General features: G+C 54.2%; 1 protein-coding gene and 1 long non-coding RNA gene across 3 annotated transcripts in view; one reads left to right on the forward strand and one right to left on the reverse strand.

Annotated features, from left to right (window-relative positions):
• The first annotated feature begins 877 nt into the window (after nucleotides 1-877).
• LOC140613197 (protein cordon-bleu-like) overlaps nucleotides 878-25,952 on the forward strand; it is a 144,210-nt gene continuing 119,135 nt past the window's right edge. The window contains exon 1 of the mRNA XM_072791705.1: nucleotides 878-953. Coding sequence (XP_072647806.1) covers nucleotides 883-953 — 71 coding nt within the window. The 5' untranslated portion in view covers nucleotides 878-882. The remainder of the gene's footprint in view (nucleotides 954-25,952) is intronic.
• LOC140613198 (uncharacterized) lies at nucleotides 18,421-20,099 on the reverse strand. Of its 2 annotated transcripts, none has more exons than XR_012014362.1 (2): nucleotides 19,835-20,099; nucleotides 18,421-18,714 (listed from the first exon to the last, which is right to left on the reverse strand). It is a non-coding gene; the product is annotated as an uncharacterized lncRNA (long non-coding RNA). The 2 variants fall into 2 exon arrangements; XR_012014363.1 differs by having other exon boundaries at nucleotides 19,827-20,099.

Raw genomic sequence — 25,952 nt, forward strand, 5'->3', positions numbered from 1 at the left:
CACAGGCCCCCGGGCCCCCGGCCGTCTCCATACGGCTCCGTCTTCGCAGGGTGGGCTTCCCACATGGTGCAGGAGCTCGGAGGGCAGAGCCGGGGCTGGCCTGGAGCCAGGGCCGGGACCTTGGCTGACTGGGGTAGCCTGCTGGGGCGGACGCGTTCCTGAGTCGCTAATGGGGTCATCCGGCCTCCCTTCGTGGGTGATTATCAGAATTTCACCAGATTACATGGGCTGAGGGCCTGGCCCACAGCAGGCCAGGATTCACTGTGTGGCCCCTTCCAGCCCGCCCTGAGACCTGCGCACCCTGGGACCTGCACACCCTGGGACCTGTGCACCCCGGGACCTGTGCACCCCGGGACCTGCGCACCCCGGGACCTGTGCACCCCGAGGCCTGTGCACCCCAGGACCTGTGCACCCCGAGACCTGTGCACCCCGGGACCTGCACACCCCGAGGCCTGCGCACCCCGAGGCCTGTGCACCCCAGGACCTGTGCACCCCAGGACCTATGCACCCTGGGTCCTGCGCACCTCTCATGCCTGCCAGAGGACGGCGGTCTTGCCAGGGGCATCCCTGGTCAGGCCACAGCATGTTCCTAGAACATGCTCAGGCTTCTTGATTGAGCCCTCATCTGCCCAGACGTCCGGCCCTGAGACTCCAGCCTCGCAGAAGTGAAGATCTGCATGGGGGTCAACGCGCCCTGAGGTTGGAAGGCCACTAGCTCACCCACAAACAGGCGAGGCCCTGGGCGACGCGAGTTGTTCTTATTTCTTCAGCGTGGTTATCCGTTAACCAAGACAATAAAGAGGAGACGCGGGAAAGGGCCAGGGCAGCTGTTGGACTCTCTCCCCAGAGAGCGAGGTGCACGAGTCCACGTGAATCATTGGAATGTGCACCGTGCCCTCAGCAGGATCTCAGGCCCCTGTACGGACTTTCTGCAGGCGGTCCTCACAACCGAGGTACCAGGTGGCGGGGAGCATCCCTCTTCTCATTACGTACTGCACTTTAAACACGTCTTTTCAGGGGCTCCTGTGGGGGGGGCTCAGTTGCTTAAGCATCTAACACTTGAGTTCACTCAGGTCGTGGTCTCAGGGTCATGAGATCGAGCCCCACCAGGGCTCCATGCTGGGCGTGGGGTCTGCTTGGGCTTCTCCTCTCACCCTCTCCCTCTGCCCCTTCCCTCCCCCCGCCAAAAAAAAAAAACCCAAAATGAAACATAACCCTTACTTTAAGGCACAGGAGTCGGCCTCTTGTAAACAGCAGGATCAGAGATAGGACGCGGTGTTCAGACTGATTCTGGCATTACGGGGAGGCTGCACTTTAGTTTCTTAGGAGCCATTTTAGGAAAATGCATGTTTGGCCAACAGCTCAGACTATTCACAGAATACTTCTTAAAAAGTGCTAAGTTGGGGGGAGGGATAAAGATTGAAGTCAGTTATAGGAAATAACCTTTTAAATATACTTAGAGCGGGACGCCTGGGTGGCTCGGGTTGAGCATCTGCCCTCGGCTCAGGGCGTGACCCCGGGGTCCTGGGATCGAGTCCCCCGTTGGGCTCCCTGCATGGAGCCTGCTTCTCCCTCTGCCTCTGTCTCTGCCTCTCTCTCTGTCTCTCATGAATAAATAAATAAAATATTAAAAAAAAACCCTTAGAGCTTTTAAATATTGCTCAAAGACGGAGATAATCATCCACATTTGCTGGCCCTGTGCTAAGTTCCGAGGATGATCATGAGGAGGAGGAAGAGGAAAACAGACTGAGTGCAGCCAGCCGGGGGTCGGTGTTCTCCTGCAGAGCCCCCATCTCCAGGCCGTGGTGGTCACGACAGGGTCAGGGAGCGTGGAGATCACACCACACTGGCTGGCAGGCTCATGAGAACTTTCCAGAGAACTCTAGGTGGTCAACTCTAGTTGCAGAGTCGAATCCAGAAGAGCGTTGGAGAAAAGAAGAGAGGAATTTTCCCCCCTGATGACCTCAAAGAAGATGGGATGAGGAGGACGGAGAGAACAACAGGTGTTCCAGGACCACACACGGGTCTCATTAGCGTCTTGTTTGAAGCTTGGACGATGAGTTTGTTTTGATTTGGCTTAGGTCAAGCCGGACTAGATGGAATAGATATTTTTTTTGTTTGAGTTTCCGTTTATTATGACTCAATAGCATATTTTCCCTTATTTACAGGTTCCCATTTAGTTCTCAATTTAACACAGATAATGCTCAGTTTTGTAATGGAAGGACCACAGATTAATCACCAAAAGTCGTATGCCTCCCATCCTGTCCTTTTGTACAGAAAATGTTAGTCACGGTCTTGCATTATCTCCTAAAATCACTTTGCATCAGCCGAACACGTGAGAGGGAAGCATCGTCAGCAGCTGACACACAGCGATTGCCGGGCCCGTTGTCGAAGGACAAAGCTCACATGGACGCGGTTGAGGAAAACTCCCTTTTGTGCAGGACCGAAGGGGAAATGAGAATTCACCTACATTTGCCTTCTTTTGCAAAAACATAACATCGAGAACAGGAAGGGCAGAGGTGTGTAAGGATGATGTGGCCGAAGTAGAAATAGGACTGAGGTTTTTGGAGCGCGCCTTGTTCTGTGGCTTCGATTTTGAACCACAGCTTGTCTACCACGTTCAGAAAATCAACTGGCATCACAAAACCAGAGGGAGATGGAAATGTCGGCCACAAGCAGACGAGCGCGTGAACCTAACTGTATAAAGTTGGTGACACAGCCGCACCCAGAAGAAAGACTTTTTTCCTGGCTAATTTGGAACAGAGTTATCGTGACGATCGACCTTTAGGAACATATTTCAAGCACAAAGTAAATGGCAAAGAACATTCAAGGGTGGCCTGGTTCCATTATGGTTGATCGTGGGGTTGGCGTGGTAATCCCGAAATGATGTTGCCGAGGTTTCCGGGGAACACAAAAGAGAAAACTGCCCCCCCCCCGACATTATTGGGCACTGAGTCATCGTGACTGGGAGAAGCGGGTCGCAAGTAGTATGAATTCTCTCTCTCGTCTACATACTTGCAAACAACAAGGCCGTGGAGAAACCTTCGTGCTTTGCTGATAGGAACGTAACATGTCACAGCCACTTTGAGAAATGGCCTGGCCGTTCTTCAAAGCTACAGTCTTCGAGGGAGCATAGTACAGGCATCGGGATCGACTTAGAACAAGGGGCAGGATTCAGAGTCCAGAAATAAACCCTCATGTTTATGTTCAGTTGACTTTCTACAAGGGTGCCAAGTGTGTTCAACAAGAAGAGAATCCTCTTTTCAGCCGACGGTGCCGGAACGACTGGATGTTGACTTGCAGAGGGAGGAAGAGGAATCCCTTGCTTACACCACATGTAAGAACGAATTCTAAGTGATTCAAAACTATGTAAGCGGGATCCCTGGATGGCGCAGAGGTTTAGCGCCTGCCTTTGGCCCAGGGCGTGATTCTGGAGACCCGGGATCAAATCCCATGTCGGGCTCCCGGTACATGGAGCCTGCTTCTCCCTCTGCCTATGTCTCTGCCTCTCTCTCTCTCTCTCTCTCTGTGTGACTATCATAAATAAATAAAAATTAAAAAAAAAAAAAAAACTACGTAAGCCAAAACTATGAAGGTCTTAGAGGAAAGCAGAGGCGTGATCTGTGTGGCTGTAGGTTAGGCAACGCCTTTGTAGAAATGACACCGAAAGTACGAATGACAAAAGCAGGCGGGTACATTGGATTTCACAGAAGTGAGAGACTTCTGTTCTTTAAAGAGCATCCTCAAAAAAGTGAAAGGATGACCCACAGAATAAAGGAAAATATGTCCAAATTGTATCTTTGGTAAAGACTTGTGTCCGGAATAGATGGAGAACTCCTAACCACTCAACAATCAAAAAGACAAATAAAATGGCCGCTGAAACGGCCGTTGAAAAATGGCTGAAGAATTTCTGCAGGTGTTTCTCAATGAAGGGATACCCAGGCCGACAGGCCCGAAACGATGCTCAGCACCATTAGCCATGAGGGACTTGCAAATCAAAGCATGATCGCTTCACATCCGCCAAACACGTGGTTTTTGACGCACCTCCACACTGTTGCCCCCCGTGGCTGCACCAGTTTGCTTTCCCAGCAATAGTGCGCGCAGGCTCCTTTCTCTCCACGCCCTCACCAACACTTGTTATTTCTTGTGTTTTCTTGATAAAAGCCATTCTGGCAGGTGTGAAGCAGTATCACACTATGGTCTTGTTTCTGTATTTCCCTGAAGATCCGTGATGCTGAGGATCTTTTCATGTGTCTGTTGGCCATCTGTAGATCTTATTTGGAAAAACGTGTATTCATGTCTTCTGCCCAATTTTTAATCACATTGTTTGGGGTTTGTTTGTTTGTTTTTTTTTTTTGGTGTTACATTGTATAAATTCTTTCCATATCTTGATATTAATCTCTTATCAGATATATCATTTGCAAATATCTAATACAGATAAAGGCAGGTTGTCTTATTTATTTTATTTTTTAAAAAGATTTTGTTAATTTATACATGAGAGACACAGAGAGAGAGAGACAGAGGCAGAGACACAGGCGGAGGGAGAAGCAGGCTCCATGCAGGGAGCCCAATGCGGGACTCGAGCCCAGGACCCTGGGGTCACGCCCTGAGCCAAGGGCAGATGCTCAATCCCTGAGCCACTCAGGGATCCCTCCTTTTTTATTTTGTTGATGGTTTTCGTTGGCTGTGCCAAAGCTTTTTATTTTGGTATAGTCCCAATCATTGATTTTTACTTTTGTTTTCTTTGCCTACTGAAACATTTCTAGAAAAATGTTGGGCACCTGTGTGGCTCAGTGGGTTCAGCATCTGCCTTGGGCTCAGGTCATGATCCCAGTGTTCTGGGATCCAGCCCCGCTCCAGGCTCCCTGCTCAGGGGGGCGTCTGCTTTTCCATCTCCCTCTGCCCCCTCACCCCTACTCATGCCCTCTCTCACTATCTCTCTCTCTCTCTCAAATAAATAAAATCTTTAAAAATAAAAAAAGATAAAGAAAATAAAGAAAAATGTTGCTTAGACTGATATCCAAGGGCTTACTGCCCGAGTTCTCTTCTAGGATTTTTATGGTTTCAGGCCTCACATGTAGGTCTTCCATCCATTTTGAATTTAATTTTGTGTATGGTGTAAGAAAGTGGTCCAGTTTCATTCTTTTGTATGGAGCTGCGTGGTCAGTTGTTTTAAAAAGTTTAGTAGGGAATCATAAATATGATACGTACCTGGACGGGTTGTTTTCATTCTGAGATGTGCCAGTGCTGCGTCTCCTTCTTGACGGCAGGGAGAGCTGCTGGACTCGTTTGTCATGGTGCCGGGGACGGCGGTGGTGGCCGGGGGGCTGTGGTGCAGCCTGCCTGCACCCACCAAGCTGTGCCTCCAGGGCTGTGTCTGCATGGAGGCCCCCCCACCTTTCCTCAATATACATTTAGGCGCATCTGGCCTAGGCCTACAGGTCCATCTTGTAACATTTGAAAGCATCTTTATGAACCATCTCATTAATGCATGAACTAGAAATGTCAGTCTCAGTTTCCCTAAAGTGCAAGATAATATGGAAGTGCTTGCACACACGCCCACGTGGCAGTCCTTCCTCATTTTTGACAGTTTCTCCTACTCTGTCTGTAAGATTTCCTTATCCACAACTAATTTGAGACAGCTTTTTTTTTTTTTTAAGATTTATTTATTCATTTGAGGGAGAGAATGAGCTGGAGGGTCAGAGGGAGAGAGAATCTCAAGCAGATTCTGTGCGGAGCACAGAGCCTGATGTGGGTGGGGCTCGGTACCAAGAGCCTGAGACCATGACCCAAGCCGAAACCAAGACTCGGATGTTCTCCACTGTCTGCACCACCCAGCCACCCTGAGATCCCTTTAAAAAAAAAAAAAAAAAAGGTAAATTAAAAAAAAAAAAAGTTTTTTTTAAAGTAATTCATTTATTTATTTATTTATTTATTTAGAGATTGCAGGTTGAGGGAGGGGCAGAGGAAGAGGGAGAAAATTCAGACTCCGCACCAAACTTGGAGCCTGAAATGGGGCTCGATCTCAAGACCCTGAGATCATGACCGGAGTCAAAATCAAGAGTCAGAGCTTAACCAACTGAGCCACCAAGGTGTCCCCCCTGGAAGAAATTTTTTTCCGTAAGCTCTATGCCCAACGTGGGGATTAAACTCGGGCCCCCCAAGAATAGGAGTCGCATGCTCTACTAGCCGAACCAGCCAGGCACCCCTTGAGACCACTTTTTAAATAAAGATAATAGTCTTTATCAGATTGGTCCACAGTCTTTTACAAAGTTTTCATGAAAACATTAGTTTTTTTCATTTCCACTTTATGGAATATTTGACTAAATTATGTGATTGTAGTAACCCAGACACAACTGGCAGTGATAAATGTGTAGGCAAAACCTGCTTTGCTTGGGTCACTGTAAAAGCCACTGGGGGGAGGGGGGAATTCTCACGCGTGTCCCCATCCCTGCCACCTGCACACTCATCTAGCATGGGGCGGACGCTTGCCCTTGTCAGGCCGCGGGTCATGGAGGTTGGTGAAGGGGGCGCTCTGCACTGCATTTGTTTCGTGCTTTGCTTTTTTATTTTATTTGGACTTTACTGTTTGGGATACAACTGGCATGTGATCCTGCATTCGTTTTTGGTGCACGACGTAATGACTTGAAATCTGTATTTATTGCTGAATGATTGCTCCCGTAAGTGAACATCCATCGCTCCACGCGATGACAGCTTGTGTGGTGAGAACTTTTAAGATCTAGTCTCTTAGCAGCTGTGATGCATTTTCTGTGCAGCTGGCAGCGGTGCCAGGAAGCCGTTGCTAACATTCTGATGAGTGGGGGCACCCGGGGGGCCCAGGGATTGAGCGTCTTCCTTTGGCCCAGGGCGTGACCCCGGGGTCCCAGGATCGAGTTCCACATCGGGCTCCCTGCAGGGAGCCTGCTTCTCCCTCTGCCTGTGTCTCTGCCTCTTTCTCTCTCTGAGTATCTCATGAATAAATAAATAAATAAAATCTTTTAAAAAATAAATGAATAAAGTAAAAAGAGGGACGTGGAAATCTTTTAGGATATAACTCATATGATCTGTCACTGAAGGATCAATGAAAAATTCACTGGAGGATCCCTCGATCCACCCTCGGTTAAAACCTGATTCCTTGAGTGAAAAGTGGTTACACGGTCAGGTTTCCTGGCTTCTGTTCGCCCTGTGGCTGGTGGAGGAGGGATGACGGGGAGCGTTCGTGCCAGGGGGCTAGTTGTAGATTCTTGTCTGTTTGTTGTTTTCGATTCATGCCTTTCCGTAGCAAAGATGCTGCTTTTGGAGACACCGCTAAAACCCTGCTTTCAGGGTCACAGACCCTCCCATGTTCCCGTGGAGGTGTTTCCATGCAGGAGTCCCCGGAGGGACCTGTCCTTCCCTCCGCTCCGCCTCACCTGTCAGAAGCAGCCTGGCATCGTGAGTCTTTATCTGGATCTGCTTCAAGCCAGTCCCAAGGGGATAAGATATATTGGTTCAAAAGCTCCACCATTTAGATGTATTGGGTAGGCATAAAAGCATAGTTGTATAAATAAATACTATATATTTCAGACAAGGACGCATTCAGAGTGAGTTTATTCCAGCATATCTTGCAGATCTTAGACCATTGGGGAGATTCCTGAAATCAGCCGGAAAAGTGAGTTATTTCCAAAGGTTGTAAAATCCCTATTAATTAAACTTTACTTTGAGATACTTCTGTAGGATTTGAAATGCGTTGAATAATTTTCTCCTGGAGATCTAGCCTCACCCCTTGGCAGCAATTTCGTGTCGAGGGCCATTATTCTTTGTGGGGCTTAAAAATACTTTCTAGTTCTTCTAACTGTAAGCTCCTGTTTAGATATAGAGATGGGGGTAAGTGAAGGATAGATGGATACACACTCAAGTGAAGATATTTTGTGTCACCAGAAAATAATCTTTAAAGAACCACCTGTTCCCAATTTGTGAAACAGAACAATCGATCACATGTGTATTAAGTGTGCTTTCAAGGTACACATTTTTAGATTCCTGCCCTCCCATCTTGTGCGATGCATCCAGCAGAATGTGGGGGTGAATGAAAAGAACAGATGGTTGTCCCACAGGGTTTTGTGAGAGTCTGTGCCGACCAGGTCTTCTCCAGGCCCTGCTGGTGTCCGTGGAGGAACTGCAAAGCCCGTGGGTCACGGGCCCGCTGCTTTTATTTATTTAGTTAAGTATTTAATCTTTTTATTTTTAAAGATTTTATTTATTTATTCATGAGAGAGAGAGGCAGAGGGAGAAGCAGGCTCCCTGCAGGGAGCCCGACACAGGACTCGATCCTGGGTCTCCAGGATCACGCCCCGGGCTGAAGGCAAGTGCTAAACTGTTGAGCTACCCAGAGATCCCCCCCTGCCCGCTGCTTTTAGCATTCTTTATTCATGTGGGTGCCTATTCGGTTGTGTTTCCCCCATAAGATTAGGGGTCTTATTTTATTATACACATACACACACACACACACACACATATATGCATGGAATGCACTTATCCATGTTATAAACCCAGAGGGTAGAGCCTTATTGCTTTATATGTGTGTTTTGACAAACGTAACCATGTCATAAACGGAGGCTGTGCAGTAAAGCCTCTTCATTCTTTAGGTTAAATTCTTGTCTGTTTGTTTGCCTTAAGGTTATAGCGCTGTGTGCAAAGCCTTCAAAAACAACAGAAAAAACCCTCAAACACAAAAACCCTCTTGGTCTTATGTCAGTAGTAATTCAAAGGACCAGTCTGCCTTGCAGCAATTTCAGCCAACTCCATTACAGCCAGAACCGCCCTAGCCGGTTATTTGCCAGAGTGACTCAGAGCTTTAATAATCCACCACGAATGAGTCAAGGGGAAAGACACCCACGGCCTCAGAAATGCCCTAGTTTTGTTAGGAGACGGAATAGCCAGCCTCGTCCTCTATGGCCTACGTCGTGGACGTGCCTTGAGGCTGCCTGCCCCGGCCTGTCCAGCCATCCACCTGTGTGCACTTTTCTCCAAAAAAAAAAAAAAAAAAAAAAAAAAAAATATATATATATATATATATATATATATATAGAAAAAGCCACCATTTCTTCCAACCAACCAACCAACCAACCAACCAACCAACCAGGTTTTGTTTCTCAAAGTTTAGAATCAAAAAAAAAAAATTTAATTCCTATTTCCTTTTCGCTCCAGAGCTGTGCCTGGGGAGGTATAGTCTTATCTGTCATTTCTACTTTGCTAGAAAGATCCTGAAGGCGATCCCATGTGGAAGGCTGGTCTTGATAGTTGAGAGGGAGGAGAGAACACGATCCCGCCGGGTAAGAGGAAGAGACGGCGTCGCCGACGAGGCCAGGGCTCGGAAAGAGGCGGACGTCCCAGCTCCCCGGGGCCCCCGCGCAGTGCAGGGTGGGGTTGGGAGGCTCGCCCCCGTGGCGGCCCGATGTCTGGGGTGCGGGCCCGTGACAGCGTGGCAGGCAGGAAGCAAAAGGGAGGGGATGCCCCCGCCTGACGAGTGGAGGGCGCGTGCGCTGCAGAACTCAGGAGGTGCTCGAAGGCACCAGCCGGCCGCAAGGCACCGCAAAGGCGCGATGCTGCCCGGGGTGTGGCCCCCGCCGAGGCGCCGGGGGAGCTGTGCTGGGCACAGGCTCGGGCCGCGCCGGGTTGATGAGCGCACTTGGATGGGCTGCCCCACGCGAGGCGAGGCGAGTCCTCGTCTCCCTTCTAGCGTCCGGCCTCCGTCTTGCTAGCTGCCACTTGTGCAGAGGCAGACGGCCACCAGCAAAACGTCCTGCGTGTCTGCCGGGTCCGCTTAGGCGTGAAGAGCAAAAGACTCTCCCCTGGGAGTGACTGGCCAGGAACTTGTCGCGCCAGCTAAGTCTCCAGGCGGCTTTCGTTTAGTGTCTGATTTCTGCAAATGTGTTGCCTTCAGCAGGTCCCCTGGTGGTCCCCACTGTGAGCGCCCCAGACAGGAACCGACCGTGCAGTAGAAGCCCGGGTTCTCAGGAGAGCAGCCCAGTGAGGTCCAGCGGGTTCTGTTTGTCGAGGGGGCGGGGTGGCATGTGGGTAGGGACCCTCCCCCGGGCTGGACCAGGGCAGCCAGCCCACCCTGACCCTGAGCAGGGGGTGGTGAAGGTGGGCTCCCCGGATCTCCGCCCCCTGCCGCGCTCTGGGGACATCTGAGCTGTCGCTCCTCCTCCCCCTGAGGCCGTCGTGGCGCTTTGCTGGCCTTGGGACTTGTGGCTCTCAGCTCTTGGCTTGTCCTGCTGCCCCTTCCACGCTTCACTCCCCGGTTGTGACCGTCCAGGGCTGGGGTCGGGTCGTCTCTGAGCGTCTGGTTTGGGGGCGTCCTGGTCCTCCACTCTGGCTGGCGTCTGCATTCTCCTACCCTCCCTGTGGCCGCGGGGATGGGGCCCTGTCCCAGCGTCCTGTCCTCATGTGTCTGCCCCAGATGTTTGGACCTTCAGAGAGCTTCTCATTTTTGTCACACTCAGAGCCACCTTTTAATTCACAGCAGCCGAGAGGGGGAGGCCACATGAGTGTCCCCCAGACAAGTAAAATGTAAAATGTAAAATGCATGCAAGTAAAATGTGACATCTCCATGCAGGAGGAGGTTGCTTAGCTTGGAAAGGAGGGAAATTCTGACACATGCTCACATCACGGGTGAGCCTCGAGGACGTTGTGCTGAGTGACATACGCTGGTCACAAAAAGACAGATACGGAGTGATTCCAGGCGCCCGAGGTCCCTACTGCAGTCAGATTCCTAGAGACCCAAAGTGGGATGGAGGATGCGGGGGCGGGGGGGCGGGGGGGCTTAACCGTGCAGGTGACTACAGTTTAGCAACGGCGACAACAAAGAACCGTTAACAAAGCTCGACGGTCCCATCCTTGTTAAGTAATAGTGATCGTCGGCGTCAGTGGACGGCTCGCTCTGTGCCACGTGCTGTGGGCAGCGGCCCATTAGCATCTTGGCGTTGCAAGTGCTCCCACGAGCCTGTGCGGTTGGGACTCAGAACCCCACAGAACATCACGGGACCGCCTCGCTCGGCGCCCCCTACGCACTTGCGCCACCTCCTCTCCACGTGGCTGGAACCTCGCACTCTGCTCGACAGACCCACGGGCAGGACCCATGGATGCCTCCTCGGAAGTGAAGTCCCTCCTTCCCGCCGGCTCTTCACCTGCCCCAGGAGCAGGATCCGCAGGAGGAGGATCAGTGTCCTCCGTGGGATGCCTGCCGTCCTTTAGGACAAATGGGGGGCGGGGGCGGCGGCATGAGGGACATCCCTTTTGCCTTGAAATGGAGGAAAAGACCGTGTATGAAGGATGCACGAGCGTGTTTGCAGGAAATAAGTCTTTGTGAGGCCACGCACGGAGCAGAGGGGGGGACGTGGTTCTCTGTTTCCACATACCTGGCTCGTCCCGGTGGGTGGGAGGATTAGATGAGGTGCTGAGAAGGGAGTGCCCTGAGCGGCACCTGCACGGAGGGAATGCGAGGGGAGCTGGGTCCCAGCCCGGCCCTGCCCTCCAGGGTCACGGGCACGAAGAACTCCGGGGTGAAAATCTGGGTGATGGGATCCCTGGGTGGCGCAGCGGTTTGGCGCCTGCCTTTGGCCCAGGGCGCGATCCTGGAGACCCGGGATCGAATCCCACATCGGGCTCCCGGTGCATGGAGCCTGCTTCTTCCTCTGCCTGCGTCTCTGCCTCTCTCTCTCTCTCTGTGACTATCATAAATAAATAAAAATTAAAAAAAAAAAAAAAAAAGAAAATCTGGGTGATCCTCCGCCGGCTTCCCGGGGGGCTTCGGGGGGGCACAGCCGAATTGGCCTCGTAGCATTTCACAGTGTAGAGACATGTAAATAAGCCGCCTGCATAAAATAAGCCCTTTTGTCCCAAACCTCGAAAGAAGCCTGCAAGACGAGCTGTATGTAGGTAATGGAGACCGAGATGGGGTCGAGGACCTCGTGGAAGAGACGCCCCGAGACCTGACGGGCTTTTCCCTGGTGAGACTTTCCTAGTGAGCCCCGGTGATTGCGGCGATGCAACAGGCGGTGTGGCCGTGCTCCGACCCTCGCCCCGTCCTGCCCTCCCAGGGCAGCAGCTGAGCCACCGCAGGAGCTTTGGGGCGTGACCCAGGGGGGCAGGTGGCAGGGCAGGCCTGGCCAGCGGGTCCGGGGCAGCCAGAGGCGCTGGCCGGGAGGGGACTGCTTTGCCACCTGGGGCCTGCAGACAAGGAGCGACGTTTCTATTGGGCGTGGGGACGCCGCAAGGCTGGCTGGGGCCGCCGGGCTCCTGAGCGCCAGCACCGACACCCCCCCGGCCGGCGCCGAGGAAGGTGCTCTCCGGATAGCGCGCTCCTCCGGCTCCAGGCAGGAAATCTCGAGGCTTAACTTGCTTTTCTGCAAGAATAGAGGAAGGGAAGGAAGTTTGTTTATTTTTCTTCATTTTGAATGGACGGAGTGACGAAAAGAAGTGGGGAACATCTTCCAAATGCTGCTCCGGGGCACTTTTAGTCCTCTCTGCGTCAAGGCCAGTGACACAGAAGGGCCACGTGGTCTCCTTCATCGAGGTCTGATTTTGCATCTGCACCGACCTTTGCCGCGTTGAAAATCGAGTCTTTAGAAGATGTGTTCCTTGGACTAAGGTAATCCCCTTGCAAAACTGTCAGGTGCCCCCCAGGCGGGCTTCGTCTCTTCCCTGACTTCGTTTTCCATAACCGCACAGCGTCGGTAATCGCAGTTCAAAGTACCAACATTCGAGAAGTGCTTTATGGTTTTCGCCGGGGGCTCTTTATAGTTCACGTCACTTAACCACGTGCTCTCCTTCGCCGTATATCTGGTCACATCTACTGGACCGTTGGCTTGTTGATGGGACCATCGATGATGCGACGATGTATGTCACAGAGTCCCGGGAAGGTCGTACATTCTTTAAAAGATTTGATTGATTGATGATTGATTGAGAGCGTGTGTGCATGTGGGGGCAGGCACAGGGGGGAGACCCGTGGGACCTGAAGACTGGGGACCTGAAGCTGACCCCGCACTGAGGACCCCGAGACCACGACCCGAGCTGACCTCAGGACTCGGAGGCTTAACCAGCTGAGCCACCCAGCAAATTTCTAATACGTGTTGATGGAATGTGTGAAGTTGCATTTGAAATTTTATATTCTCTGTCTGTCTTTCCCTCTGTGGATGGCATCCGTTCCCTGGGCTTGAGCCCAGGTTTTCATCAGCACTAGCTGCCAGCAGCTCCTGGTGGCTCCAGAGTCTGTCTGGGGACAAAAGCATACACTGCCCGGGAGGGGATGAGATCAGCACAGGGACAAAGCATTCGGGACCCCCAAATTGGAATCGCCCTGGCGAGGTTGCAGGAATTACTTCTAAGTTTGGCAGGGGTGGGGGCTGGGGCACAGGGCTTAAGAAAGGCTATGAGATGGTTTGTAGGTGGAGCTGAGGTCTCCACTGGGCTTGCAGGGCACCTGCAGGCAGAGGAACGTGGTCCCTGAGAGCCCGGAGGTGTGGACGCTGGTCACGGTGAGGACAGAGGAGGACGGGCGGGAAGGGAGGCAGGGAGGCCCGTGGAAGCCGGTGGGGGCAGTTGGGGCCTGGAGGTGGAAGCTGGCTCTGGGGGCAGGGGTTCTGGTGGAGCCAGGGCAGTGAGTGACTGGCTGCTCTTTCGGGAAGCTTCCCCTTCCGGAGGGAGGAGTGTGGACAGAGAGGACAGGGCGGCCCCAGCCAGTGAGCCGGGGTAGGGCGAGGCCACACGTGGGAAGCTGGGGAGGAAGGAGGCAAAGCCTCAGGGAGATGGAGCCTTGCCTCTTGGGTGGGGTTTGCGTGGCCCCTCCTGGCCTTCCCGGGGGGCATAGCGAGGCCTGACAGGCCCTGCTGGGCGGGAAGGCAGCCGCTGAGGGCTGCAGGGGTGGGGTCCTCGGGGGATGGAGCACGAGTGGGCCGTCATCTGTGCCTGGCTCTGCAGCCGCGGGGAGGCCGTGGGACCGAGAGGTGCCGGTGGTGCCTCAGAGCAGGGTCCCCAGCACCAGGCCTGGGAGAAGCACCCACAAGGTTTTGCGGTCGCCAGGTTCAGGACGTGGGACACGGGAGTGGCTGTGTCAGTGGCTGTCACGGGGCCAAGTCCAGAAACCAGGAAGCGTTGGAAAGAACCAGAGTTACTGTGTCCATGGATGGTGCGAGGTGTGGAGGGCGGAGGGTGAGCGCGAACGGAGCCTCGGCCGTGGGTGCTGGGCGAAGCGGGCGTGTGGTCCGGGCCGCAGCTTCTCGGGTGTCAGCGGGGCTTGGCTTTCTGTTTCCTCCGGCGCCAGGGTCCTGTTTGAGGGGTGGGCATCCCGGACAGGCCCTCTTCCCAGGGCAGCCCCCACAGCGGGCGCAGCGCGGCCAGAGGTGCAGGGATGTAGCTCGCGGAGCACCTTGCGGGGCCGGGTGCACCGGGACCCCGTGGCCACCCCCTGAGAAAAGCGTTGCCCCAGTCGCCGCTGCCTCCCCTGGTCTGCTCTTTGTTGATTGAGAAGAGTTCCCGGCCAGTTTGGAAGAGCCCAGAGCGGTCCTGTGTGCCCTCCGCCCAGTTTTCCCAATGATCCCGTCGGGCGTGGAGTGTTTTCTTGCACTTGGCATGGAGCACGGTGTCTGTGTGCCGAACGTTGTTTGAAGAATACCCCAAACCTGACTTTTTAAAAATTCATTTAAATTTTATCTAATTAACATAGAGTGTATTATTAGTTTCAGGGGTAGAGGTCAGTGATCCATCAGTCGTATGTAATGTAACACCCAGGGCGCATCACATCGCGTGCCCTCCTTAATGCCCGTCACTGGTGACCCCATCCTCCCACTCCCTCCTCTCCAGCGACCCTACTTGTTTCCTAGACTTTAGAGTCTCTTATGGTTTATCTCCCTCTCTGACTTCCTCCCATTCCTTTTATCCCTCTCTTCCCCTGTGATCCTCCGTGCTGCGTCTTATAGTCCTCATACAAGGGAGACCGTGTGATAATTGTCTTTCTCTGAGTGACTTATTTCAGTCAGCATCATACCCTCCAGTTCTGTCCATGTCCAGGTAAATGGTAAGATTTCATCCTTTTTGTTGGCTGAGGAATATTCCCGCCCTGACTTTGATGGTGTGTGCACACACCCAAGCTCTCTGTCCTGAATTCGAAGCCCAGGACTCTGTACCGTCGGCAGGAGGGAACAGGCAACCGAGATGGGACCCCGTGCCAAAGGGGACAAGCCCTGTGACGGCCTCAGCTCACGTCTGTGTGAGTCCGCAGCCCCATCAGGTGCCGGGCAGGTGAACAGGTGGGGGCGCAGGTGTGGGGTCACCGGGGCACAAGCCCGTGGTTGGAAAAGGGAGGGTCTCCTCTCCCTTACCCGGGGGCAGGCTTGGCCCTGGGCTGCTCTGCGGGACAAGGTGATGCCCGCAGAAACCAGCATTTCTTTTGGGAATCGAAGCAAAACTGTGCCCTAAACCATCTGGTGTGCTTTTCTTCAACGCTGGCAGATCCCAAGCACACAACCAGGTGTCTCTGGTCCCCTCTGGGGGGAGTCCACTGGCCACGGTCAGCTTCCCGGTGGGGTGAGGGTTGCTCTGCACCCCGCCTGGCAGCTCTGGAAGATTCTGTTCAGCGGCCCCCCTCGGGTGGTGGTTTTACTCCTGCACTTCCCGAGCAGAAGAACGCACGGGCGCTCCCACCCACACTCACGCGCACGTGCACACACAGGCTCCCAGGGTGCGGGGAAAGCCTGGAAGCGCAGCCGTCCACACTGGGTATTTCTGCAGAAGTGGATGGAGCCCACTGAGCCCGGGGCCCTGCATGATGGTCTCTGCCGCGTCCTCCTGCCGGTCGTGGACGTCGTACGACGAGCCCCCGATTTAGCTTTCCAGCTCATCCCCGAGGACAGCTGACGTTCGTGGCCAGCGGCTTGCAGGCTTCGCGCGTGTCATGCTCACGACCCCAGGAGGGAGGCGGCGCCACTGTCACCCGGTGTGAGCGCTGGAGCCCCACGCGGGCAGCCCGGGAGCCCGAGCAGAGCCGTGAGCCCCAGGCCTGTGCCTGTCCCTCTGCCCCCACCAGCGTCCGTCCGATGGGGGGACGGGCCATTTCATGCTCAGGGCACAGCGTCTAGACAGACCCCGCCCCGCCGGGCCCGCTTCTGGGTCTTTATGTCGCTTGTGGCCGTCTTGCCCGCCTGTCCTCAGTAGGACGAGGGGAACCACCTGCCCGCCCGTGCGGCACACCCCAGGTCTGGCCCCGGTGCCCCGTGCGGGCCTTCACCCCGGCACCCGTGTGCTCTGGCCGCTTCCAGCAGCGCCTCCTGCGGGCAGGGCCTCCCTGACCCCCCGGACTTGGGCACCCGGAGGCGTTCGTGTCAGCGTCAGACAAGGCCTGCTGGACTGGAGGCGCCTGGGAAAGCCCTGGGATGGGGAGTCCGGGAGCGAGTTAGGGGTGCGGCCCCCTCCCTGGCTCGGGCCTGAGCGCAGGCGGCAAAGGTGTCAGCTCCATGTGCGTGTGGCATGGAGGGCAACCACCAGCACTTACAGGACACACCAGCTCAGGTCCTGCAAAGGTTTCTAGCTGTGTTCAGGTCCCAAATGCACTTTGTTTGTTTGTGGATCTTAGAACCTTAAGGTAATTAAGCGACAAGAGTAGGTGACCCTGACACAGGCACCGAGTGGTTTGACCGGTGAGGCATTGGAGGCGAAGAGCGTCAGCGGCCGGCCCAGTTTCCTACAGCTGCCCAGTGTAGAAAGCTCTGGAACTTTCTGGCATCTTCTTTACACTATTCAATGCGGAAACGAATCCAGCCAGGACAGCCTGTTGCATCCCACGTGAGGGAGTTAGTCCCTGAAGAACCGCGGGACGTTATAGGGTGGAACGCGGAGCGTGAGGCTTCTTAGTGCTGTTATCTTCCTAGAAACGTGTGGCACGAGGAAATATTTATACCTGGCAGCGTGACTGCCCGAGTCCTGGGCCGGAGCTTGCTCTGCTTTCCATACTTTTTAGTTCGTCTGTTAGGCGTGCAGACTTCCCTTTCCTAAAACTTCTCTTAATTGCGTATTTATTTTTACGTGATATTATCATCGTTTTTGAAGATAGGACATTAGTTTATTTCTCTGCGCCTGGAGGGGGAGCCAGGTACTTATGATGCAAATAAGAAGCTGGGCAGCCCGGGTGGCTCAGCGGGTTTAGTGCCGCCTTCAGCCCAGGGCATGATCCTGGAGACACGGGATCGAGTCCCGCGTCGGGCTCCCTGCATGGAGCCTGCTTCTCCCTCTGCCGGTGTCTCTGCCTCTCTCTGTCTCTCTTTGTGTCTCTCGTGAATAAATAAATAAAATCTTAAAAAAAAAAAAAAAAAAAAAGAAAAGAAGTAATGGAAATGCCCCTGAGAGCGTGAGCTGCGTGTTTCTTGGTGGCTTGTGCTGTAATCGCAGGGGCTCCCGCGGGCCCAGGCGTTCGCACTCAGGTCCCAATGAGCTCAGACACGAGATCGCCCTGGGTCACACGCAGAAAACCTTACCGGTGGAATTATTTTTTGAACTTTGCGTGCAATGTACTCGCTTTTGTTATTGAACGGATGTGTTGAGAATTCACCGAAACTGTTGAAGCACCACATTCGCGACCGGGGTTTGGTTATCTCTTGATTATTCCTGAAAGATGAGAGGCTCAGTGTAGTTCCTGGAGGACAGGCGGACATTCGCTTGCTCATTCGTGTGCTCGTTTGCTGTGCAGCCTGGACACCAGGTGGACATTTATGGGGCACTTTTCTGGGGCAAGGGCACACTCAGCCCCCGTTCTCTGGAATGTGCTGGAAGGGGTGGGCAGCAAGCCCCCTTCACGTGAGCCAACAGTCAGGATCCTCTGGGGTGAGGCAGCAAGTCTCTGAAGAAGTGATAGTTTTATTACAAATTTTACTCCTATAACGGATGTTAGGGCTTCCCTCATAATGTGAATCGCATGAAGCCAGCCCATGATCACGGCTGCCCCCATTAACTCACGACCCCATGGACGCTCTGCAGTGGCCTCGATGGCAGGTGCAGGATTGGGTGAACATTGATGGATGTTTCAACAAGGAAGACAAAAGTATGGCTGGGGAAGTTGGAGCTTCCAGTTCTCTCGGAGGCGTAAGACCTCCTTGCGGAGCACAACACAGTGTATGAACCTCCCATCTCCTGGGTTTTTTATGCCGTTCACGATGTGGTGCCCACAGACACGACCCCCCTGCTAAGGCCAGTATATCATCCTGAAGGTGGTCTCCGTCACTCCTTGAGTCTGGACCAGGGGGATTGGCCAGCGGGCCAGCAGAGCAGATCCGGTTTGGGGACAGCGTGTCATCTAAGGATGACTTTCAATTTTCTTTGCTTTATTAAAAAAAAACCAAAAGAGCAATATTTCATAACATACGAAAAGTATATGAAAGTGCAAGTCCAGAGTCCGTATCTGGGATTTTTATTGGAGCACAAGTGCACTCATTGGCGCGCCGTTCCCGGGCTAAGACGGCGAGCTCAGCTGTTGCAACAGAGACCGAATGGCCCACAAGGCGTAGGATGGTTACTGTCGCTGTTTATGGAAGATGTTTGCTGAGCCCTGATCCAGACAATCAACAAAGCGACGAAGTGAAAACAGGGTGGCCATTTCCCAGCTCCGGGCACGAGGTCGGAAGGCAGGGCTGGGAGGACTTCGTGCCAGTCCCTCGTGTAGGGTTGCTTCCCCCACAGACGCCGTAGCTGGAAGTAACCGCGAGGGCATAGACAACAGTGAAACAGTTAGGAAGTGGTCGGTGCTGAGTACGTGTTGCCTTCATTTCCAAGGCGGTTTATTTTTATTTTTTAAAGAGTTTATTAATTTATTTAAAGCATGAGTAGGGGGGAGGGACAGAGGGAGAGAGAGAGAGAACCTCCTGCAGACTCTGGGCTGAGTGTGAAACCCCACGCAGGGCTCAGTCTCGTGTCTCATGAGCGCATGACCTGAGCCCCAGCAGAGAGTCGGATGCTTAGCCGACTGAGCCACCCAGGTGTCCCCTCCAATGTAGTTTATTTAATCATAACATAACACGACTCTAATAATCTGTGTGTCACTAACATTCCTCAAGACATGAACGGTGGGGGGGGCAGGTCCAGGGCGTGCCTGGGTGGGGGTGCCCCCGGGGGGGAGGGGCGGCCAGGACGGGGCGAGGCGTCCTCTCCCTGGGGGACCGTTCCTGAAAGGAGGATTTCCCGAGCCGGGTGGTTAGGGAGGAGGCAAAGGGGCCAGGGAATGACAGGTGTCACCACAGCCTCACCGCAGAGGGAAGGGCAGGTTTCAGGACGCGGGTGAGCATCAGCAGCACAGAATCAGGGTGCTGGCCTGGTGCATGCTGGCTAGGGTGGGGGGGGCTGATGGTCGTTGGAGACACCCCCGAGCTGACGGGTTGTGTTGCAAATGCACAAAAAAAAAAAAAAAAGATCGTGGCTGGTGCATACTCGACAGCAGCACGATTGTTCGTGTTTGTAAGGGGCTGTGGTGTGCGTGTAGCTGGGAGGGGGAGGGTGCACCTTGCAGCCCGGCCCAGTGACCGTCTTGGTGACAAGGGCCGTGCTTGCTAGCGTCCCACCGGCTGGCCATGCCCACGTGGCAGCCTCCAGGATCCACTCTGCTCCGCTTTTGTGAAAATTACAAGAAAAGGAGAATTTTTTTTTCTTCCCCCAAGGAGAAGAAAAGCTTCCAGAAGGCTGAGCTGGGGACCTCTGCTTCGGTCAGAGCTGGCAGGTGAAGCATCACCTGGCATAGGTCGCCACTGGCCTGCCCCGGGGCTACCTTGAACCGCAGCAAAGGGGCTTTTACGGGGAAGATGACAAACCTGCGCACCTCTTGTGAGAGGGGCTTTCCTTGGCACTTGCGTTTGATCCAGCAGCGACAGGTGACCAAGCTGAACTCCGAGGGCCTCCGCACACTCCAAGCCGGCCGCTCATGACCGCATAGACGTCCCTGCTGGGGAAGCCTGCCCGCCGAGCTGGGCGGGGGGACGGGGCCCGGGGCCCTCCCTGTCACTGTCCCCGGTCAACTCGGTCATTCAGCTTGGGTGGCACGTCCTGCTCCGGCTGCATTCCCTGTGCTACCCGCGGGGACGGCCGTGTCCTCCCACACCGGAGGTGTCAACAAAGCCGCCTATGACATCAGCCCCCCTTCCTGGGCTGGGTCTCCAGGCCTCAGCTGACCAGTTGTCTTTGCAACAGAAGATGAACCTCGAAGCTGGGAGGACTTGCATCCTTCTTGGGGACCGGTGGCTCATTACCTGAAACGCCACGTAACTATCACCCTGTAATCCCCGAGTAACGCTCTATCCTAACACACCCTCCGTTCTCAGGACCAACATGCTGCGGTTCCTGACGTAGAGGCAGCTTCTGGAACAGCCCCCTCGAAAGGGCTCTTCTCCTGGAGAAAATAGGACAACACTGTATTTTTGAGTAATGCCACGTTTAAGATTTCAAAAGCCAGCGACCACCCTGTGCAGATGCGTGGCATGATTTCATATGAGAGCCTCTCCTGTTTCCAGGGGTTCGGAGACTCTAGGGCACGTGGTTTGCATGCACAGAGATGAGCAAAGCCCAACATGCCTTCAGCTGCTGGTCTTAGGGGAATTTATTTTTCAACATCCTCAGGCGAATTTATTTTTCGAAAATTATCAGGCTTGCAGGCTTTCAGCGGTTCTCGTGTCACTGTGGAAGGCCGCGGGGAATGCCGTCGGTGGGTGGCTTGCCCTGACGACGACGGAGGGCGGTGCACCGCTTGGCTTAAAATGTGTGTTCCTTAGCCACAGGTTAGACCTAAGCTGAGGATCACGTCTTAACTTTCAAGGGCCGTGATAGGGCTGCAAGTCACTTTGCTGAGGCCCACGTGGAGGCCGGCCGGGCGGCCGGGGTCGGATGGGGCTTCCGGAGCCCGGGAAGGGGCGTGCTGAGGGGCATTCTGCACCATCCCTTGTGCTGTTTGATTTGAAAGAAGCAACCGGCCCGGCCGGAGTTGGTGGGAACTGCAGGGGGTTCGTCCGGGCCCGAGCCGCCCCGCTGCAGGCCCGGCTCAGGCGCTGGGCGAACAGCCTGCACAGACCAGGCCCCGAGACTGCAGCTCTGTCCTGGGGGTTCAGACTTCAAGAGGGAGCCCCCTCAGAGGGCGCTGGCTGCCCCTGGGATGGGAGCCGGGTGGGCGGGGAGCTTACAGAGCAAGCTGCCGGCCTCCCTGTGAACGCTGCTTGTTTCCCGGTGCGTCCACCTGCCCGGTCCTCACCTGGGAGTAGCACTCCCCTTTCGTTTTACAGGTACGGGCAGCCTTTTGTTTTGTTTTAAGATTTACTTATTTATTTGAGAGAGCAAGCGCGTGTGCGTGAGGGGCAGGGGGAGAGGGAGAGAATCCCTGGGCTGCAGACCTGGCTGTGTCGTCGTCTGCGCGGCTCCTGGGACCTCAGCTGGGCTGGGACTTGAGCTGTCCCACGACTCACTCCCCCCGATACTCGGTCACTCGTGAGCAGGAACGGCTTCCTTACTTTGAGGTCTTGCGCCCACCTGCTCCTCATCTGTCCGGGGGGTAATTCCCACCAGGTCAGAGTGAAAGGACTGGCGCTGGCCCCTCTGACTCTGTGAGGGTCGGCTTGCTCCTGCAAGGTGGGGGCTCTGACTGCGGGGGGAGGGAGGTTCCTGCGGGTGGGGGTGGTGGGGGCTGGTGGGGCTAGGTAGGGGCTGGGTAGGGCCTGGTGGGACTGGGTGGGGGCCGGTGGGGCCAGGTGGGGGCTGGTGAATCCCAGTGGGGCTGGGTGGGGGCTGGTGGGTCCCGGTGGGGCCCAGTGGGTCCCGGTGAGGCCAGGTGGGTCCAGGTGGGGCCTGGTGGGGCCAGGTGGGGCCAGGTGGGGCCTGGTGGGGCCTGGTGGGTCCAGGTGGGGCCTAGTGGGGGCTGGTGGGGACAGGTGGGTCCAGGTGGGGGCTGGTGAATCCCGGTGAAGCCCAGTGGGGGCTGGTGGCCAGGATGAACTCAGAGCAGGGCCGGGGGCAGAGGCTTGCTGGGTGGAAAGGCCCACCTGCCCCTTCACCTTTTCTGCATTGAGGCTGCACCCTTCGGGCCACCTGTGTTGCTCCACATCTGCGTGTGACCTGCTTTGCTGCTCTTGAGTTCTTTCTCTTAAAGCGGGACGGACTGCAGGACCCATCCCAACCAGGCTCCACCCCTGGGGGCCAGCCATGCGGGTGCAGATGTCCTGGGCAAGCCTCCACCCACCACGAACAACCAGATAAAAGAGCTGTGGCAGGTGCCAGCCAAAGACAGGGCCCAAACTAGGTGCCCTTGCAGCAGGAAGAGAGTGGCCGGCAACTGGACCTGGGCCCGGACATGAGGGAAGACGGCTCTCCTCTCCCTCCCCGCCCCCCTTCTCCCTTGCACAGGGTTAGAGACCTAAGGCCTCCTGTCCTGGGAACCGCGGTGTGGATGGAGTAGTGACACCCAGCATGGCCTTGGTTGCCCAGAGCCTTGTTTTCCCCTGTTCCTGCAGCCACCGTTCCTTGTTTACGCTCTCGATATCCTGGCGTTGGGGAAGTGGGCCTGGCTTGGCTCCTAGCTCTGCACCCTGGGTGGATGGCAGTAGGTCTGCAGGACGCGCTCCAGCAGGGCCGTGGAAGCACCCAGCTCAGATTTCGCCAGTCCAGGGATCCGCTGTGGGGCCCAGGCCCTATTTTGGGACACGGTTCCGAGGTTACGAGTGTCATATTTTCAGAGGAGAACTCAAGGCCCCCAGCGCCCCGCTCTCCGGCCTAGGAAATGTCCGTATGGACACGGACTGACACTTGGCCTCTGTTTCTGCGAGTGTTCTCATGCCTCCTTTCCCTTCTGCTATTTTTGCTGAAGGTATCTTTGGTCGCAGGTTAATGTCAACCTAAATAAAGTGCCATTTCCATGTATTTTAGGCAGTCCACGTCCTGTTTATTAATGGACAGAAGTAAGGCTCCAGGTGATGACGCTGGAGGCGGTGGACACACGGTTTGGCTGTTTTCACAGCGGGTCTGCAGGCCCAGAAGCCAGACCCGCCCGGGCAGACCTCGGGCGGCGGGGCATCGCCGGAGGGGCCGCGGCTGTGGCCTCAGGGGAAGGGCCTGGGGTCCGTTTCCCTGAGAAATGCCCCGAGCTCTGTTCTCTTCCAATCAGTCACGGGCTCTGCCGAGAGCCAGCTAGTCGGGTTTCACTGCTTTTCAGTTATTCAGAAAAGTAAATAGAAACAGGACCGGCTTATCAGCAGGCAGCGGGTGCGTTTCAGACTGTGTGGCATCCTTTCGAAATTCCTGTCCTGCCACCTTTATCTTAGAATTCCCATTTGGTTTCGTTCTTTTTTTTTTTTCCACACTTTGCTTGAAGGAACTTAATCTAGTCGTGGTCCTTCCCTCCCCACCCCCCAGCCCCCGAAGGAAAGAAACGACAACGAAAAACTCTCGTGTGCATCTTGTTGAGAACGAATCCATATCCCCGCGATTTCCTTAGGTCCCGGGTTTGATGTTCCCCAAAACACAAGAACAGATTTCTCTATTTTTTGATATTATATCAGATTTAGATGCACAACTACCTGTTGACCTGTTTCATAATTGCTACTGATTTAATAATAAAGTAATAAAGAATTGTTTTATTATGCTAATAATATTATATTATACTAATAATATACTAATAACTATAATAAAACTTATTTAATACAAGTATTTGTGGCATAAACCTGGATTGTTAATGCAGGAGCTTAGTAAGCTACTGCAATTAGATACAGAAAATGTGATTGGTAATGAACCAAGTACAGAAGAAAATAATATTATAACTTTTGTGCTTTGTTTTGGTGTCTTCCATATCCTGCTGCATCTTATGTCAAAATGAAAATTTCAGTGATAGCTGTCCAAATACTTTAGAACTAAAATTCTAAATCAAAAAAAAAAAAAAGAACTAAAATTCTCATCAGAAAATCCTTATTTTTATTGTTGTTAATATGCAAGTGATAAACTGATATTTGAAACAATAACAACAAAAATACAAAAACATCTCCCAGCTATGATCTTTCCTGCCCCTTGACAGTTCTGCTAGTGAATCCGGAGGAAAACTGTAGGATTTGCCACTGGCCTTGTGAGCTAAGAGTGGGCGCCCAGAGGCCAGCGTGGCTCCTTGGAGGGTGATGTGAAACAAAGGGTTTTCTATCACTGCAGATAGTTGGGTGTGTCTTATACCCCAAAATGTGCTTAGACCAGAAAAAGAAAACCTCACTTTAATTAATGTGTGCAGACTTTCATTCCGGCATATTTCATTCCAGAATTTCATTACCGTCTGTATCTATTTCGTCCAATGCCTCTTGTACGATAGAGGTATTTGTCATTTCCACAGTGGTAGGTTGAAATATATTCCTGGTGATTTCCATAATTATGTACCCTGGCCATTTCTGTAATTATGTATCCTGGTCATTTCTATAATGATCGATCTATCCTTGGAACATCTTTTTTTTTTTTCTTTTTTCTTTTTTTTTTTTTTTTTTTTTTTATCCTTGGAACATCTTAATTGGTGAACTCACACACGAGTGCCCCAGTGGCTCCCTGGGATATGGTTACTAAGGGGGCCACATGGCCCAGGAAGAAATTCGTCAGGGTTGAGGAGAACATTCTACAAATCCCCGGTTGTTCTTTCCTTCGGGAATACGAATGGACCCTGTGTCCAGGTCCCAGTTTAGGGGTGCTCTGGGGGCGCCGGTCTTCTGCGTGGCTCGGTGTTCCTGCCTCTCGCTGTGGGGCTCCTACGCCAGCTCTCCCAGAACCACAGCCAGGTAGGGCCTGGGGAATCCCAAAGCCTGCCCTCCCTCGTGGTTTCCAGAGAAGGAGAAAAGGGAGGATGTAGGTTCTTCCCTACGCATCTCTCTTCTTCTCTCTTCCAGGCCATTTCCGTTTCTGAACCTTCTGGAGTGGCGGTGGGTTGGGGAAGCACAACGACTGTCGGGTCTCTGCTAGTTATGTCATCTGGGAGTCGAGGTCGGGCCCCACAGACCTCGGTCTTGCCTCCCATCAGACTGGTCCTGTTTCTCAGGTGTCGAGCAACAAGTGCAGTTTCACTGGCATGTGCAGCTGAAGCCCCCCGGCCGCCCCCGTTCCCACCCAGGCTCCACGCTTGGCCTCACCACTGCACCTGCGGGGGAGGCTGCTGTATCCACTCCACTCTTGGGTTCCTCCTTGGGGCGCCGGGGGGCCGTTTTCGTGGCCTGGGTGGGGCTGCTCACAGAGGAGAAGGAGCCAGCAATGTCCTTTGTGGGTGCTTTCTGTCCTTCCCTCTGGTGCAGCGGACGCCCCCACGCTGTGTCCTCTGGTGGGGTTCCTGGCTCATGGCACCCACAGCTCAGCGTGGTCCGGGCCCTGGCCCCGGTGCCAGCCCCCGCAGGCATCCCTCTCATTCGGATTTCCTCGAAGGGCTCTTGTGTCTGCTGAGTCCTGCAGTGTCCACTGGCCCGGGAACTCGACACTTCTGGGTTTTGACCAGTGGGCCTGTAGGGTGCCCACCGCTGACGCTCTCTGTCACCCACTAACGCGGGCAGTCCCAGCCAGCCTCCCTCCCAAACCACGTAGGCAACAAACATGTTGGTTTCCGCTCCTGAGCTTCCCACACCCCCAGGGAACCACGTCACGGTGCTTCCCCCACAGCCCCGGTCCCGTAGGTCTGCACCTCCGCCTCTGCCAGCCTCCGGCCCAGCCCCCCTGTGTGCGGTTCTCCGGGAGCCCCCTGGCTGGGTTGGGAGAGGACAGAGAAGCAGCAGGTGAGGGATAGGGCACCATGGTGTCCCACTAACCTGACACACTAGCCATGGAGACCTTAGTGTTCTTGTTAGTGTGCCAGGGAGGGGATGGGCAGCCGGCAGGGTTTCCCCCAGGCAAAGACTTGCAGGGGGCACTTCTGGCCTCTAGGGCACGGGATTCTCAGCTTTGTGGCTTCACAG

Source organism: Canis lupus, chromosome 21, assembly GCF_048164855.1.
Source record: "Canis lupus baileyi chromosome 21, mCanLup2.hap1, whole genome shotgun sequence".
Lineage (NCBI taxonomy): Eukaryota > Metazoa > Chordata > Mammalia > Carnivora > Canidae > Canis > Canis lupus.